General features: G+C 39.5%; 2 protein-coding genes across 3 annotated transcripts in view; both read left to right on the top strand.

Annotated features, from left to right (window-relative positions):
• Positions 1-18205, top strand: part of LOC133132741 (chloride intracellular channel protein 2-like) — a 48254-nt gene that overhangs the window by 15154 nt on the left and 14895 nt on the right. The gene's annotated exons all lie outside the window — the stretch shown is intronic.
• On the top strand, positions 8553-14617 carry LOC133133676 (C1GALT1-specific chaperone 1-like). Of its 2 annotated transcripts, XM_061249823.1 has the most exons (3): positions 8567-8679; positions 12315-12465; positions 12803-14617. In XM_061249823.1, exon 3 carries the CDS (start codon positions 12836-12838, stop codon positions 13757-13759), a length of 924 nt encoding a protein of 307 aa, XP_061105807.1. In that variant the 5' UTR covers positions 8567-8679; positions 12315-12465; positions 12803-12835; the 3' UTR covers positions 13760-14617. The 2 variants fall into 2 exon arrangements, with proteins under 2 accessions (XP_061105805.1, XP_061105807.1); XM_061249821.1 differs by lacking the exon at positions 12315-12465 and having other exon boundaries at positions 8553-8679.

Below are 18205 nucleotides of genomic sequence, written 5' to 3'. Positions count from 1 at the left end.
ACGCCTGTTTTCCGTTCTGGTTCCTCAGTGGTGGAATGACTTGCCTACCACTGTCAGGACAGCAGAATCCCTCCCCCTATTTCGACACAGACTCAAAACCCACCTTTTCCAGCTCTACCTTCGTCCTCCCTCCTGATTTCCCCCGCCCCTCCTTTCTGATATCCCTATCCTTGTCTAACCCCCCCCAAAAAAAACAAAAAAACATTTGCACTTATGATGACAACTGTTTAGAACAGCATTCCAGGAGTATTTTCCGAGTTCTGGATGTGATGCTTTGACTTATGGTAGAACCTATGCACTTGTAAGTCGCTTTGGATTAAAAGCGTCTGCCAAATGACAAAAATGTAAATGTAAAATGTAAATGTAAAGTGTATTGGCAATTTTGCATATTAAAGTTAGAAGCAAAATACACATTTTGCACTTTTCTAAAGCATTATTTCCTTTGGGACCAAATATCTTGTACTACTCTTTCAAACTGTCGGTACCTAGCATACAATTTCTAAACTAGTGTGATTAATTGATACTGTAGATCCTGCAATAAAGTGTATATTGTAGAGTATAGAGTGTATATTGCTATGACCTCATTCATATAGGCCTACTGTATGTCATTCTGGATAAAAGTGTAACAGCAGTGTATGTCTGTACAAGTGTATGTACGTAATGTATATGGGCCTATACATAATTATTAACATTTGTCCAAATGTAATTGAGCAATTAAACAAAGTCATGGTTAACTACTGTGAATTCACAGTCACTCAATGATAGTGTCACCCACAAATCACTTTGATTCTTACTGTATATTAATATTAATATTAATGCTATGCAAATAATTGGGTATACATGAGAAAGTTTCGTTATGCACAAACTGAATATAAACTACAGGGCTGTAGCATGTTCTCAAACGTCTGATCTGTACTGATACACCTTGATGTAGAGCAGGCTGATGTTCTATGCACTAAATAGAGTGTCATTACATGTGTTATAACTAAGATGATATTTTTGCTAAATTACCTGATATTTTCGGTAACTTAGCTAACTAGCTGACTTGGGTAATATAGGTACAGTGGCTGTTGTTAGGTCTAACAGTTACTTCCTAGCTAGTTAGCTAAGCTGTACTCATAAAGATTTATGAAACACATTGGTATTAGCTAAACTAACGTTAGTTTGGCTAGTTGAACAAGAGAGACCAATTTATCATAGTGCTAGCTACCTGGCTAACACAATTTGGATAGCACAAACTAATCATTTATTAGACTATGTTAAGCTTTACTGCTGGTGCTGGTCACACCAGATCACACCAAATATAACAGCTAGCTAACATTAGAGCTTACTGTATGAGCCTACTGTGTGTTGTATCACTGTACTTGGAGCATGGCTCTTTACTGACCATGTTAGTTATGGCTACTTCACTCACTGGACATTAACTCTCAGTTAAGGGTCCATGAGTTATCAGTGGGCAGGGCAATGGTGAATCCCAGGGCAGGGGGCTGGGTCCTCACCTCTCTTGTTGACCTTGGGTAATCTCTGACTAGAGTGGAGGAAGCCATGTGTAGCTAGGCTGTCTGCTGTGGCCAATTTCAGCAGCTCTGCCGTAATATCATCCACCTGGGAGTAGAGCACACAGGCCTGCACATGTAACATGTTTTACACCCACAGTTATCTCACTACAGCAACAACACTGTATGAATACAACCAGAGAGTACTGTAACAATTTTACTACTAAATTGTACAGGCAAATGCAGGACAAGTGTGATCTATGCATGTTCTCTTACCATGTTGTTCAACGTTTCCTGTTTCAAAGGATCATTCTGGCCTGGAAAGATAAATGTTATTTTAAAATATACCTACAGTATGGCTCTATGAGCCAATAGGTGATACGGATGAACCAGTGAGTCATTAAGCCATTTTATAATTTATTTATGGCTTTTAAATATTTCCCCTGATGTTGCTTTCAAAAGCTTCCCAACTTTTTTCTTAAAACTCTTGTTCATGATCTCTCTCTTAAAGGAAAACACCAACATTTTGGGAAATACAACATTTTTCTGACTTTGTTTGATTTCATTTTCATTTTTGCGCATTCACTGGCTCAAGTTCCATGTTAGCAAAACATGTTTAGCATAAATACTTGAAGCCTATCGGGGTCACTAGCCTACCTCCTTCAAAGTGAAGAAATACATCTTACAGTAACTGTGAAGCTGTCTTATTTACACCAGGTATTATGTGTGTTTGAATGAAAATGGTTATAGTTTAATGATAACGCGACATGTTCTCACATTTTGAACACTTCATTTTCAGTGTTAATTGGCTAAGAAAAATGTGATGTGAAACTCCACATAGATTGATCAACTAAATGGTAACAACTAAAGTTACTGCCAGACGACTGCTCTTACCACCTGATGCAATGTCGCCCACTACTACTCATGCCTTGCTTTTGCAGGAATGCATGCATGCATGGCAAATAAGTTTGTTAAGTTCCTCTTAAGAGTCCGTCAAACGAGTGTTTGGGAAACCCATGTAATGAGAGAACTTTCTTTATTCTTTAATCCGAAGATCCGACTTTATCAGGAAACCCACCCCAGGCCGGTTTTTCCCTCCGTTTCATCCAGTGTTTGCTTGCTCCTGTTCAGCTGCAAGAAGGGGTGTATACCTTTGATTTGATGGTGATTCCCCACGTCTGTGTTCTTGGCCTTCTCAAGCTCTGGTTCCAGCCTCTGGATCACATCTGCTGGGACATTGCCCAGCTTTCACCACTTGACCTACAATGTGAAAATCTACTACACCATTCTGCTGCACTACACAGTAGGTTGCAACTTGCAACATTCACAAGTAGCAATGTTTTTACGGGGGTCCATGAATTCAGAAGAATGGCACCAGCTGTTTCTTCCTCATTTGGTGTCAAATAGACACCCATGGTCCACATGAATTCCCAAATATTGGAAAAGAATTGCAGTGTCACATGTCAGCTTTAGTTCACAGCTGACATCATACAACATTAGTCACCCTTCTGCTTCAAGTGGGTGAATTGGGTAAGTCTTTATCTTCAATAAGAGATACGTTTTTTTTTTACAAGGCAACATATAATGTTCAACTTAAAAGACACATTACAATTATTTCAACTTCCTTTCAATGTATTCATTTTTCCTCTGAAATTCCAAAATTCTTGCTTTAATAAAAACACCAATGTACCAATGGCTTTCATGAAATACATCAGAATTACAATTTGATATGAAATCAGTATGAGTCTAATGTTATGCAAGAAACAAAAAAACCTTATGGTTTACAGCTAATTACAGGCCAGAACTGTGCTTGCTCCTGTTCTGTCAAAATTAACATTGGATCACACACTTTGAAAGGAAGATTCAGTTTAAAAGTATTATGATTACACATTCGTCAGTCATCTTCACATTCAATCTACAGTTCACAAAGTCCTACACTTTATGAATTGTAGCATGATTTTCTGTGTAACTGTTATCAGAATTATTCTTTTTTTAAATCCTCCTCAGCTAAAAAAAACCACCAAGCCACTTTGCTTAACTTGTTGCACTCTCTGATAATAATATGAGATGGTACAAGGATGCAGGTGAATGATGAAAGATGGAGTAGCTGGCCTACCTGACCAGGGCTCCATGTTAGTACTTGTATATAGTGCAGGAGTCCACCGTGCAGTGCACACCACAGCCAAAATGCAGCACAGCGCCCAGGACAACATAACGGTAGTATTTCAGGAGATTCTGGCCTACTTTGTGTCCCACTGAGGGAATCCGACTTTTATACCTTCAAGGGAAATCTATCTTGAAAAGATCAATTATCTATCATGTCATCTCTTTTTGGTGTTAATGGTTTTTTACACGATAGCTTCGTCATCATAGGTGACATTTAGGGAGTGCTGTCAGTTTAGACCAGGCTGTCTGTACCTGCACAGAGAACAACAAATGATTACTCTGAACTACAACAATCAGGAACTGGTAAGCTAGTTCCAATTATTTATATCTGATCATGTGCCTGTCATCCCCATCTAATCTATAAAACATAATGGGATAAAAAGTATATTTAACTATATTTTTTAGTTGTTGGTGTATGTTTTAACATGCAGGTGCACACACCCACACACACACAAGGTGGAGTTACAAAATATAACCTTATTTATGTTACACATTCTGTGAACTATATATAAAGCAGCATTTTAACACACAAGCAAACATCAGTAGTTTTTCATCAGCCATTCAAATACGATTATTTAAAAAGGAAACACAGTACAGTGTGTACCAAGAAAATGATTTCACTGGAGAATGTATTTTTGTGTATTTTTTTTACACAGAGTGGTGCGAGTCGGATTCTGACAGGGAGTCGGATTTAGGCACAACAGGAACAAAATGTCAAGAAATCTAAGAAGAAACAAAATGCGGGTAAGTTAACCAAAGGCCAAGCTACAATATTGTATTTACGAAGTGTTCTGTTTATTAAATTCTTACATTTATTTGCCTTTGGAATATAAAGACGTTATTTAATGTCGCCATGTGCGACATTTTGACTACAGGGCATAATCCTGGTCTCTTCAGTTAAAATTGACCAGATAAATTTGGGGCGTTTTACCGCATTACGATTTAATAGCCAAGCACTGCGAATAATCTCTGACCGTTGCCACAATTGTATTTGACACGCAGCAGTAGTTTGATAAGGAGAATGGTGAAGAAAACTGCATGATGAATGCCCTGACATGCATAACTTTCAATGATAAGGTTGATATATGAATACGAAAATGAATGAACATCTCGAAGTAAAGTTTCATGATCACTCAATGTCTTATAAATACTGATATTTTGCTAAATAATATTTCTGCTGAATGCGTTCAATAACATTAGCCGGTAACTTCAATTAAAATAGGCCACCATCTGCATTAAATGGTAAATATATTGCATTTATATAGCACCTTTATCCAAAGCGCCTTACAATTGATGCTTCTCATTCACCCATTCATACACACACTCACAGCAATTGGCTGCCATGCAAGGCACCAACCAGCTCATCGGGTGCATTTGGGGGTTAGGCGTCTTGCTCAGGGACAGTTTGGCACACCCAGGGCAGGATCGAACCAGCCCTGGCTGTTTCAATCTGCCCGATGACTGCTCTTACCTTCTGAGCTAATATCACCCCTGTTGCATTCACTTTCTGCAGATATTTGGATGGTTCCTCTTATTAGAAGCCTATTCAAATTGTATTGAAAGGATTCAAGCCTGGATATGTCATAGTCGTATTGTATAGGCCTAACACCTTAATAAATAAATGTACACACACACAAACTCACACATAGCATGCACACATAAAAACACACACAGTCATACGCATATTTTACAGTTTTACAGTTTTTTTACAGTTTTTTTACAATCACTTTGGCGCTAATCTCACAAGTTTGTGCGCAATTTTCAAAACCTTAACCGAGGTTAAACTGATTATCCGTTTTCAGTTTTGTGTCTACAGTTTTTTTAAATGACCTCAAATTCTGAACTTAGTATCAAAGTGATTGTGAGTGGACTTATATTTTCTATTGTTTTTCAAGAGCCAAAATTACTCTAAATATTCCTAAAACAAAGTTACAAAAGCTCGAAGTGGAAGTGGTAGATTTTTTTTTTCTGTTTTTGAGTGGATACAGATTATGGTGGCCTTTTACAATTCGAAACTAAAATGCCCTATAGGGGGTTAAACTGTCTCTGCAGTGATTTACGCCTTGGTTTATGGAGCAGGAAGCTGTCCCATTGTAATGTACGGTTAAAGAATGTGGGTTGATAAACCAGAATTACCACTCATTTAGGAAACATTGGCGGCATATGAACTCGTGTAGTATGAGTATGTCCGAAACCGTAGCTGTATAAAGAGTGTACTAAAGCTACCTGGCTGCCACACTACATTTGGTGAAATATCAAAGCATCTTTCCCTGCTTCTCCAGTCAATAACTGGTTACTTGTGCTGTTCTTATTTTGTATAACTGCATTGTTACTTAAAGTAAGCCATTTCTTACGAGGCAAAACTTTACAGCACAACATATTTATCAGTGAGGGGTCACCTTGCAAACATCTTGTTTACTTTTTTTTTCTCCCGCCACTCCCTCCCACAACCCTCTTGGGAGGTCAACTTTATTTTTATTTGTATTATTTATTTAGACTCATAATTCACAAAAATCAGGAAAGGCGATGGGTCGCAAAATGTGGCTTGACGAGTGTGTGTTGCTGCGGTCGTTACGAAGGCGACAGCCCGTTACGCAATCAGCAACTGAACCGCAGTTTGCGAAAAAGACAGATCTTAAACAGTGCAGTTAAAACAGGTGTCTAATGCACTGAATATCTTTATTGCGTGTGGCAATATCCATGTATCGGCTGCTACGTAAAAGTATATCCAGCGCAGCACAAAATATGCACATATTCCAGCCGTGGCGGTTAAGTGTCGTTTGAATTAAATGCGAGATGTAACGTTGCAATGAGCAGAATTATGGCTGGGATAGAATGGCAACATTGTGTGGTAGGTTCCAGTACATATCGTATTTCTCCAATAAGCGTAATGGCTGGGTATTTGTCACGGAAGTTGCAAGTGATTTTCTCTTTTTTGGCAGTCCCTTTAATTCCCCGTTTATTTTCCGCGATTGTTTGGGGGGATAACTAATCAAAACAAACACAAGATCTTTCCGGGATGGACAAAAGCGAGTAAAAGCTGCATATCATTGCATTTAGTCTAATCATTTTTACTAGCGGCAACACAGTTGATTTTTTAATATATTTTTTTAAAACTTCAGTTACTCTCACTACGGTTGAGCACGACAGTGCTAGTCACAGAGACTGAAAAATGGCTTAAATGAAGCAAGACACTGGTTGTACCATTAACAACACTAATTTAGTTTAGTTTATTTCCATAATTTTGCTAGAAATAACATCAAATGTCAAATACAAAAAATGTTATGTTGCAATGAAATATGGATAGTCATAAATGAAAAATAGGTAAAACTATACATTTTTTGGATCATAAACTCTGAGGGCAATATGCAGAACTAATAAAGATTGATGAAGCAAAATGTCGGCAGTGTACCCTAAGTGCACCCCTTTAATCTCCAAATCTATCAACATCTAAATTGTGCATTGTTGTAAATCATAAAATAATCATATATTCTAACACAAATCAACTGTATTGAGAAGTGGGTTTTTTATCTTTTCATCAGCATAGGGTCTAAGATGTCAAGGGGTCCATAAATCTAAACCCACTGAATAAAATGTATTTTGTCCATTATAAAGCATATAATGGACTTCATGGTGGTTAAAGATTGGACATTGATATGACATTGAAAGATAATGTAAAAGAAGTTAGACATGCTGTGGTACACATAATTAAATATGTAATCATTCAGTCATTTATGCTTACTGTATTCTAAAGTATGTACAGTAATCTTGTTGCATTTCAACAGTGTTCATTTGTGGATGATGGCTTGTCTAAATTCACTTTCAAATAACCTCCACATTGTGGCAAACCATGCACTTTTGACAAATGATGCAAAATTTAAAAAAAAATCTCCCTTAAATTGGTTTACAAAGGAAACATTTCCTATTAAAAGTAACCCAGAAAAAGTAGGCTAAATATAAGATGGTGAACAACCTTATTACAGAAAGAACAAAAATTGCTCAGTCATCCTATTAACCTACACAAAAGCAACCACAAGACCCTTTTCAGTAGCCAATGTCAGAATATCTAAAAAGAGGGCTACCTGCATTTTCTTAAATCACGAAAACAGATTTTGGAGCATTAGTCTATTAATTTGGTATTTCCAAATTTATTTTATTTATTTATTTTAAACCAAAGGTCCCATTCAAATATAGAATATTGTACACAGGAGACTAGGCCAAGAGATCAGCAAAATAAATCAATAAATCAATAAATAATACAATGGCAAATAATGTTATACAATGTAAAAAAAAAATACCAGTAGTTAAAAAGCAATTACACACTTTCATTTTACAAGCAGTTCACTGTATTGGCAATATAAAAACTTGACACTACAATGCTGACAAAATATAATAAAATAATAGAACTGGGGAACTCCAAGCTTAGAGAGATCCGGTGTGTGTAATGGGAGGCGACGTCTATAATCTACTGGTAACTCAAGTAGTTCTTGAAATGTTTTTTCACAACTATTTGTGAGATTCCAAGTATTGTGTGTGCCCTGTTTATCCCTTTCAACTATCATACTGACATAGGACAAATCAATGACCTATCTAAACATCTATGTCCCCTACCACACATTTTCCAGACAGTTTTGGGAGAGTGATCATATGTTCTAATGCTTATGCAAGTTTTATTTTTCTTGATTGATTAAAAAGGCTTTTCAAACTGTTTCAGTAAATAACCTATTGTATAATGTCAATTACGTACATTTTGTGATAAATGGAAGGCTATCTTCAAATAACTATTTTGAGTTACTCTTGAAAAATTCTCCTCACGTCATGTTTTGGGAAACACACGTGACATTTTCAAGCGCGTGAAGTAAGTCGTGAATTTTCCAGACACGTCGCTATCGGGAAGCTCGCCCCAGAGCAGTAAATAACAATACACAGAGTGGTGCGAGTCGGATTCTGACAGGGAGTCGGATTTAGGCACAACAGGAACAAAATGTCAAGAAATCTAAGAAGAAACAAAATGCGGGTAAGTTAACCAAAGGCCAAGCTACAATATTGTATTTACGAAGTGTTCTGTTTATTAAATTCTTACATTTATTTGCCTTTGGAATATAAAGACGTTATTTAATGTCGCCATGTGCGACATTTTGACTACAGGGCATAATCCTGGTCTCTTCAGTTAAAATTGACCAGATAAATTTGGGGCGTTTTACCGCATTACGATTTAATAGCCAAGCACTGCGAATAATCTCTGACCGTTGCCACAATTGTATTTGACACGCAGCAGTAGTTTGATAAGGAGAATGGTGAAGAAAACTGCATGATGAATGCCCTGACATGCATAACTTTCAATGATAAGGTTGATATATGAATACGAAAATGAATGAACATCTCGAAGTAAAGTTTCATGATCACTCAATGTCTTATAAATACTGATATTTTGCGAAATAATATTTTTGCTGAATGCGTTCAATAACATTAGCCGGTAACTTCAATTAAAATAGGCCACCATCTGCATTAAATGGTAAATATATTGCATTTATATAGCACCTTTATCCAAAGCGCCTTACAATTGATGCTTCTCATTCACCCATTCATACACACACTCACAGCAATTGGCTGCCATGCAAGGCACCAACCAGCTCATCGGGTGCATTTGGGGGTTAGGCGTCTTGCTCAGGGACAGTTTGGCACACCCAGGGCAGGATCGAACCAGCCCTGGCTGTTTCAATCTGCCCGATGACTGCTCTTACCTTCTGAGCTAATATCACCCCTGCTGCATTCACTTTCTGCAGATATTTGGATGGTTCCTCTTATTCGAATCCTATTCAAATTGTATTGAAAGGATTCAAGCCTGGATATGTCATAGTCGTATTGTATAGGCCTAACACCTTAATAAATAAATGTACACACACACAAACTCACACATAGCATGCACACATAAAAACACACACAGTCACACGCATATTTTACAGTTTTACAGTTTTTTTACAGTTTTTTTACAATCACTTTGGCGCTAATCTCACAAGTTTGTGCGCAATTTTCAAAACCTTAACCGAGGTTAAACTGATTATCCGTTTTCAGTTTTGTGTCTACAGTTTTTTTAAATGACCTCAAATTCTGAACTTAGTATCAAAGTGATTGTGAGTGGACTTATATTTTCTATTGTTTTTCAAGAGTCAAAATTACTCTAAATATTCCTAAAACAAAGTTACAGAAGCTCGAAGTGGAAGTGGTAGATTTCTTTTTTCTGTTTTTGAGTGGATACAGATTATGGTGGCCTTTTACAATTCGAAACTAAAATGCCCTATAGGGGGTTAAACTGTCTCTGCAGTGATTTACGCCTTGGTTTATGGAGCAGGAAGCTGTCCCATTGTAATGTACGGTTAAAGAATGTGGGTTGATAAACCAGAATTACCACTCATTTAGGAAACATTGGCGGCATATGAACTCGTGTATGACATCAAAGTAGTATTAGTATGTCCGAAACCGTAGCTGTATAAAGAGTGTACTAAAGCTACCTGGCTGCCACACTACATTTGGTGAAATATCAAAGAATCTTTCCCTGCTTCTCCAGTCAATAACTGGTTACTTGTGCTGTTCTTATTTTGTATAACTGCATTGTTACTTAAAGTAAGCCATTTCTTACGAGGCAAAACTTTACAGCACAACATATTTATCAGTGAGGGGTCACCTTGCAAACATCTTGTTTACTTTTTTTTTCTCCCGCCACTCCCTCCCCCAACCCTCTTGGGAGGTCAACTTTATTTTTATTTGTATTATTTATTTAGACTCATAATTCACAAAAATCAGGAAAGGCAATGGGTCGCAAAATGTGGCTTGACGAGTGTGTGTTGCTGCGGTCGTTACGAAGGCGACAGCCCGTTACGCAATCAGCAACTGAACCGCAGTTCAACAGTGCAGTTAAAACAGGTGTCTAATGCACTGAATATCTTCATTGCGTGTGGCAATATCCATGTATCGGCTGCTACGTAAAGGTATATTCCCCGTTTATTTTCCGCGATTGTTTGGGGGGATAACTAATCAAAACAAACACAAGCTCTTTCTGGGATGGACAAAAGCGAGTAAAAGCTGCATATCATTGCATTTAGTCTAATCATTTTTACTAGTGGCAACACAGTTGATTTTTTTATATATTTTTTTAAAACTTCAGTTACTCTCACTACGGTTGAGCACGTCATTTCAGTCCAATTGCTTCACATGAGATATTGGTTAATTTAATACATTATTTTATGGCTTGGCTGCAATCATTAATTCATATTTACTATTAATAATCTGTTTGAGGATTTCTTGCTCTGGGGTTTGTAACAGCAGTCGTTTGTTGTTGGTGGGATCCCCCCCTGGGCGTGTCAAAGTGTCCATGAGCAAGACACCTTACCCCCAATTGCTCCGAACTGTTTGATGCCTTGCATGGCAACCAAATGCCATTGGTGAGTGTGTGTGTGTGTGTGAATGGGTGAATAAGAAGCATCAATTGTACAACGCTTTGGATAAAGGCGCTATATAAACGGCAACCAACTATAGATATGTGCTTACGTCTTGCGCCTCGCTTTACATCTGCTCTTTAGATGCGGAGACATTTGACACAGAATTCGCATTATTAGTAAACTCAACAGAATACATAATCAGCCACACTTATAATATCTCTGCCCTTTGTTTGTGAGATCCACCATTAAGCATTAAGGACATGAGTGCATCTTGCGATGACTTGCCTTGATCATACACATACTGCGGTTCTAGCCCCGTGTGCCAGTTTGATACATACAACGCATGTTTCCTGGGCAGAATGCGTCATATGTGCGCCTGAAAATCATCGGACAGATATATGTGTGTGTAGATAAATATGTGTGTGTGTGTGTGTGCGTGTTTTCCTCAAGAAGCGTTCAGTTGCCACATAGGGTCCCAGTGCAACTCTCACCACCGTAACTGAATGCTATTGTGTCAACAGTAGTTCAGGTCAACTTGCCAGCAATGGAGCCTAGTCCTCAACAGTTAAGGTTTATGTTGGCCTGGTGTGCTCAATGTTTTGCTTATTTTCAAAGCAGACCAATCGATACCAAGGTCCCAGTGTGATGGTCTGGGAAGGACGGTTTAGAATGGCACTTGTAAAGTGTTCATTGGCAAGTTGAATTCCCTTTGTTCCATTTGGAATTCACTGTTCCTCATTTACTGAACTTCCAACAGGTTTATCCTGATGTGACAACATTCCAGTAGAGCTGGTGTAAAGCTGTAAAGTTTATATGAACATTTTGATGTATAATATATGTATGTCATGTAAAAATTGAGAGAGTAACTTGGTAGGCAAGAAAAATGCAACTCTTCAGGGGTGAGTTTAACAACATTAAAATAAACAGAAGAAGATAATGGTGACTGGCTAACGAAAGTCACGAAAGCCACAGCTATACTTTTGAATGCGCACACAATAACCACCGCTACAATAACATTAACATGGCTAACGTTAGCTAGCTAGCCTACCCATGCAGCTACTGTTATAGTAACTGGCTGGTTAAATTCAGTGATTTTGTTATTTTCAACAGTTAGCATGCTACAGACAAAGTACATCTGCGATCAAAGGGTGTTTTCCATAGACCAAGGGATGTTTTCCTTAAACCAACAGCCGTTTTGCATATGTCGTCTTAGGTCTATGAACTGATGGCTGTTTTCCTGAGATGTCATCTGAGGGCCACCGTAATAGTGATTGGCAATACTAGTGAATGTATTTACAATCATAGCAGAAACAAACAAAACCATACTAAATCAGGAGTAATCAAAGCACAACAGGATCCCACAGGTAATTCTACACTTTACACAATAGAGGGTGCACTGTCAAAATCTTTTCCCTTCCACTGTACCGAGCCACATGTTACTCTCACATAAATGAGCACCGCCCCATATATCTCAGTCACGTTTACCCAAATGCCCAGCCAAAATGGAACAAAACATAAGCATCAATTAATAATATTTATGAACAACTGATAGCAATATGATACAAGCACCTAGCCCACATCATGTCATCAGTATCGTAGGCTATTATTCCAGCTGAAAATGGACTTGGTAGGCAAGAAAAAAAACACTGTAGGAATATCCAGCTTGCTGATTGCGTGCTTATTGTTTCTTTCTCCGAGTAGGGCCTGGACCTGCCATTTCTGGGCAGTTCCTTCATGAAGGGCATGATGCTGGGGGCGCTCTTCTGCCTGCTCTTGTCCCTTCTGGGGACTCTATTCACAGAGCCGACCGTGCTCCATCAGCACCACCACGTCAGGGCCCCCAGCCAGGCGGACTGGCAGAGACAGCCAGAGGCCATGAAGCAAGTGCTGAGTCAGAAACTGCAGGTATACTGCTCCATCATGGTGCAGCCCAACATCCGTCAGTTCTGGGCCACCGCCAATGACACGTGGGCCAAGCACTGTGACAAGACTGTGTTCTACACCTCTGAGCCGGGCATGTCTCTGGAGGCCGTGAACCTGCAGGAGAAGGACGAGTGGCTCAGGGTACGCAAGGCCCTCATACATGCTTTCGAGAACGGCGGGAGCATACGCTGGTTCTTCATAGCGCGTGCCACCACATTCGCCATCATTGAGAACCTCAAACGCCTCCTGCTGGACAAGGACTCCAGCCAGCCCTTCTACTTGGGCCGTGCGGTGAAGTCCGGACAGCTGGAGTACGTGCAGTACAACAGTGGGGTTGTGCTGAGCTACGAGGCCCTGCGGCAGCTGGTGCAGACTTTCCAGGACCCGCTCCGGTGTCCGGAGCGTGGCCACGGCCTGTGGAAGCTGAGCATGGAGAAGGAGCTGGCGCTGTGCCTTAAGTATGCAGGGGTGTACGCTGAGAACGGGGAGGACCTCCAGGGCACAAGTCTCTTCAACAGTCAGAGCATCAGCGGCCTTATCTCTCAAAGCCGGGCCAACCAAGAGCCTATAGAAGTAGTGGAGAGCTGCTGCTCTGACCTGGCCATCACCTTCACGGGCATGTCGCCCACTCAGATGCAGTTCACAATGTTCGGTGTTTACAGACTGCGACCATATGGATACATATTTCATGACTCTTTGGTATTCAAGCCTCCTGAGGGTTCAAAAAATGATTGAGTATGAAAGTGACTTGTTAAACCCAAACAAATATGAATCCTAATCTGTCATGTGTATACACACACACTCACAAAAAAATACAAACCAAGTCACTACTGAGTCACTACACTACAAGTGACGACAAAATCACTACTGAGCAACCTGAATTTATTTTCCGCAACCAATTTTTTTCCCCACAGATTATTGATCTGTGTTCACTATCATGTTATCTAATTTAAGGAGCACTTGCCTTCAGTGGGATGGACAGGGAACACAGACTGAGCCTTTTTGTTACTTGTTCATGAATAGCCCTTTGTATCTGGGATTTGAAGTCCCTCCATGCTTGTGCTTTAACAATAATTCCATCTGAAAGATACTGAAAGACAAACACACCTGTCCCATACCTTTAACTGCCTCTGCTCAGTTAACTGTCTTTGTTTGCTGATGTTCATGGAATCTGGGGTTTTTACAGAATAGTAAACAGAATTTCCTCAGTGACACAGGAAGGGTATTATTTAAGGTGACAGGACTACTGTATATACAAAGTAATTGTTTTAGATTGTTGTATAGATATACATTTTATATGTTGAATGTGGGCACAAATGGAAAAAAATATTATGACTCATTTATTTTTTAGGAACATATACAAATTATTACAAAATAATTGTTACTCATACAATCAGTTTTGTTTGTATTAGTTAGGTAAGGGAATAATGGCAGTGTCCTACCTGGGAATTAAACCTATGACCTTTATGTTACAAGTACAGTTCCAAAGCATTATGATACACTCCCTGCCTGTTAGCTTGACATTGATGTGCATCCCAGTATTGTACTGAAGATAAGTTTCTGAATGATTACTAAAGTTTGATTGTTACCAAACATATTGTTACTGACACAATTATTGATGTTGAAGTAGTTTTTAGTAGTATTTAGTAGTTTGGCTGATATCGCTGCGTGGATGACTTCCCACCACCTGAAGTTTAACCATGGCAATACTGAGCTTCTGTACATCCCTACTAAGTCCTCTCCAACCTCTCACTGATCGTCAAGGACTTTGTTGTATCCTCCTCCCATACAGCAAAGAATCTGGTGGTGACCCTTGATAACCATCTCACCCTCGCTCCACATATTTCCTCTATAATAACCACCGTATCCATCATCTCCTGACGGAGAGAGCAACCCAGCTCCTAGTCCAGGTGCTGGTCATCTCCCATCTGGATTACTGCAACTCCCTCCTGGCTGGTCTCCCAGCGTGTGCCATCAAGCCCCTCCAGCTGGTCCAGAATGCTGCAGCCCGCCTGATCACCAGTCAGCCCAGGTCGGCTCATGTCACCCCGCTTCTCATTGGCCTCCACTGGCTTCCTATTGCCGCACGCATCCATTTCAAGGCCCTAGTGTTGGTATTTCAGGCTGCTAAGGGGACTGCCCCACCTTACATACAATCCTTGATCACTCCCTTCTCCCCAGCTAGACCACTCCGGTCTGCAAGCTCTGGTCGCCTTATGGTTCCCTCTCTATGTGCACCTGGCGGTCGAGCTGCACGTTCACGCCTGTTTTCTGTTCTGGTTCCTCAGTGGTGGAATGACTTGCCTACCACTGTCAGGACAGCAGAATCCCTCCCCCTATTTCGACGCAGACTCAAAACCCACCTTTTCTAACTCTACCTTAGTCCACCCTCCTGATTTCCCCCGCCCCTCCTTTCTGATATCCCTATCCTTGTCTAACCCCCCCCAAAAAAAACAAAAAAACATTTGCACTTATGATGACAACTGTTTAGAACAGCATTCCAGGAGTATTTTCCGAGTTCTGGATGTGATGCTTTGACTTACGGTAGAACCTATGCACTTTTAAATCGCTTTGGATTAAAAGCGTCTGCCAAATGACAAAAATGTAAATGTAAAATGTAAATGTAAAGTGTATTGGCAATTTTGCATATTAAAGTTAGAAGCAAAATACACATTTTGCACTTTTCTAAAGCATTATTTCCTTTGGGACCAAATATCTTGTACTACTCTTTCAAACTGTCGGTACCTAGCATACAATTTCGAAACTAGTGTGATTAATTGATACTGTAGATCCTGCAATAAAGTGTATATTGTAGAGTATAGAGTGTATATTGCTATGACCTCATTCATATAGGCCTACTGTATGTCATTCTGGATAAAAGTGTAACAGCAGTGTATGTCTGTACAAGTGTATGTACGTAATGTATATGGGCCTATACATAATTATTAACATTTGTCCAAATGTAATTGAGCAATTAAACAAAGTCATGGTTAACTACTGTGAATTCACAGTCACTCAATGATAGTGTCACCCACAAATCACTTTGATTCTTACTGTATATTAATATTAATATTAATGCTATGCAAATAATTGGGTATACATGAGAAAGTTTCGTTATGCACAAACTGAATATAAACTACAGGGCTGTAGCATGTTCTCAAACGTCTGATCTGTACTGATACACCTTGATGTAGAGCAGGCTGATGTTCTATGCACTAAATAGTGTGTCATTACATGTGTTATAACTAAGATGATATTTTTGCTAAATTACCTGATATTTTCGGTAACTTAGCTAACTAGCTGACTTGGGTAATATAGGTACAGTGGCTGTTGTTAGGTCTAACAGTTACTTCCTAGCTAGTTAGCTAAGCTGTACTCATAAAGATTTATGAAACACATTGGTATTAGCTAAACTAACGTTAGTTTGGCTAGTTGAACAAGAGAGACCAATTTATCATAGTGCTAGCTACCTGGCTAACACAATTTGGATAGCACAAACTAATCATGAATTGGGACATTTATTAGACTATGTGAAGCTTTACTGTTGGTGCTGGTCACACCAGATCACACCAAATATAACAGCTAGCTAACATTAGAGCTTACTGTATGAGCCTACTGTGTGTTGTATCACTGTACTTGGAGCATGGCTCTTTACTGACCATGTTAGTTATGGCTACTTCACTCACTGGACATTAACTCTCAGTTAAGGGTCCATGAGTTATCAGTGGGCAGGGCAATGGTGAATCCCAGGGCAGGGGGCTGGGTCCTCACCTCTCTTGTTGACCTTGGGTAATCTCTGACTAGAGTGGAGGAAGCCATGCGTAGCTAGGCTGTCTGCTGTGGCCAATTTCAGCAGCTCTGCCGTAATATCATCCACCTGGGAGTAGAGCACACAGGCCTGCACATGTAACATGTTTTACACCCACAGTTATCTCACTACAGCAACAACACTGTATGAATACAACCAGAGAGTACTGTAACAATTTTACTACTAAATTGTACAGGCAAATGCAGGACAAGTGTGATCTATGCATGTTCTCTTACCATGTTGTTCAACGTTTCCTGTTTCAAAGGATCATTCTGGCCTGGAAAGATAAATGTTATTTTAAAATATACCTACAGTATGGCTCTATGAGCCAATAGGTGATACGGATGAACCAGTGAGTCATTAAGCCATTTTATAATTTATTTATGGCTTTTAAATATTTCCCCTGATGTTGCTTTCAAAAGCTTCCCAACTTTTTTCTTAAAACTCTTGTTCATGATCTCTCTCTTAAAGGAAAACACCAACATTTTGGGAAATACAACATTTTTCTGACTTTGTTTGATTTCATTTTCATTTTTGCGCATTCACTGGCTCAAGTTCCATGTTAGCAAAACATGTTTAGCATAAATACTTGAAGCCTATCGGGGTCACTAGCCTACCTCCTTCAAAGTGAAGAAATACACCTTACAGTAACTGTGAAGCTGTCTTATTTACACCAGGTATTATGTGTGTTTGAATGAAAATGGTTATAGTTTAATGATAACGCGACATGTTCTCACATTTTGAACACTTCATTTTCAGTGTTAATTGGCTAAGAAAAATGTGATGTGAAACTCCACATAGATTGATCAACTAAATGGTAAAGTTACTGCCAGACGACTGCTCTTACCACCTGATGCAATGTCGCCCACTACTACTCATGCCTTGCTTTTGCAGGAATGCATGCATGCATGGCAAATAAGTTTGTTAAGTTCCTCTTAAGAGTCCGTCAAACGAGTGTTTGGGAAACCCATGTAATGAGAGAACTTTCTTTATTCTTTAATCCGAAGATCCGACTTTATCAGGAAACCCACCCCAGGCCGGTTTTTCCCTCCGTTTCATCCAGTGTTTGCTTGCTCCTGTTCAGCTGCAAGAAGGGGTGTATACCTTTGATTTGATGGTGATTCCCCACGTCTGTGTTCTTGGCCTTCTCAAGCTCTGGTTCCAGCCTCTGGATCACATCTGCTGGGACATTGCCCAGCTTTCACCACTTGACCTACAATGTGAAAATCTACTACACCATTCTGCTGCACTACACAGTAGGTTGCAACTTGCAACATTCACAAGTAGCAATGTTTACGGGGGTCCATGAATTCAGAAGAATGGCACCAGCTGTTTCTTCCTCATTTGGTGTCAAATAGACACCCATGGTCCAC

The sequence above is a fragment of the Conger conger genome, chromosome 7 (genome assembly GCF_963514075.1).
Source record: "Conger conger chromosome 7, fConCon1.1, whole genome shotgun sequence".
NCBI lineage: Eukaryota > Metazoa > Chordata > Actinopteri > Anguilliformes > Congridae > Conger > Conger conger.
Note: the sequence above shows the minus strand (reverse complement) of the source record. Positions and strands in the feature narration are given on the sequence as shown.

Coding starts and splice junctions, on each gene's coding strand:
- LOC133133676 (XM_061249821.1), top strand. CDS start 8,647: ATGTCAAGAAATCTAAGAAGAAACAAAATGCGG. Junction 8,680..12,802: donor TAAGAAGAAACAAAATGCGG/GTAAGTTAACCA, acceptor TTCTCCGAGTAG/GGCCTGGACCTGCCATTTCT.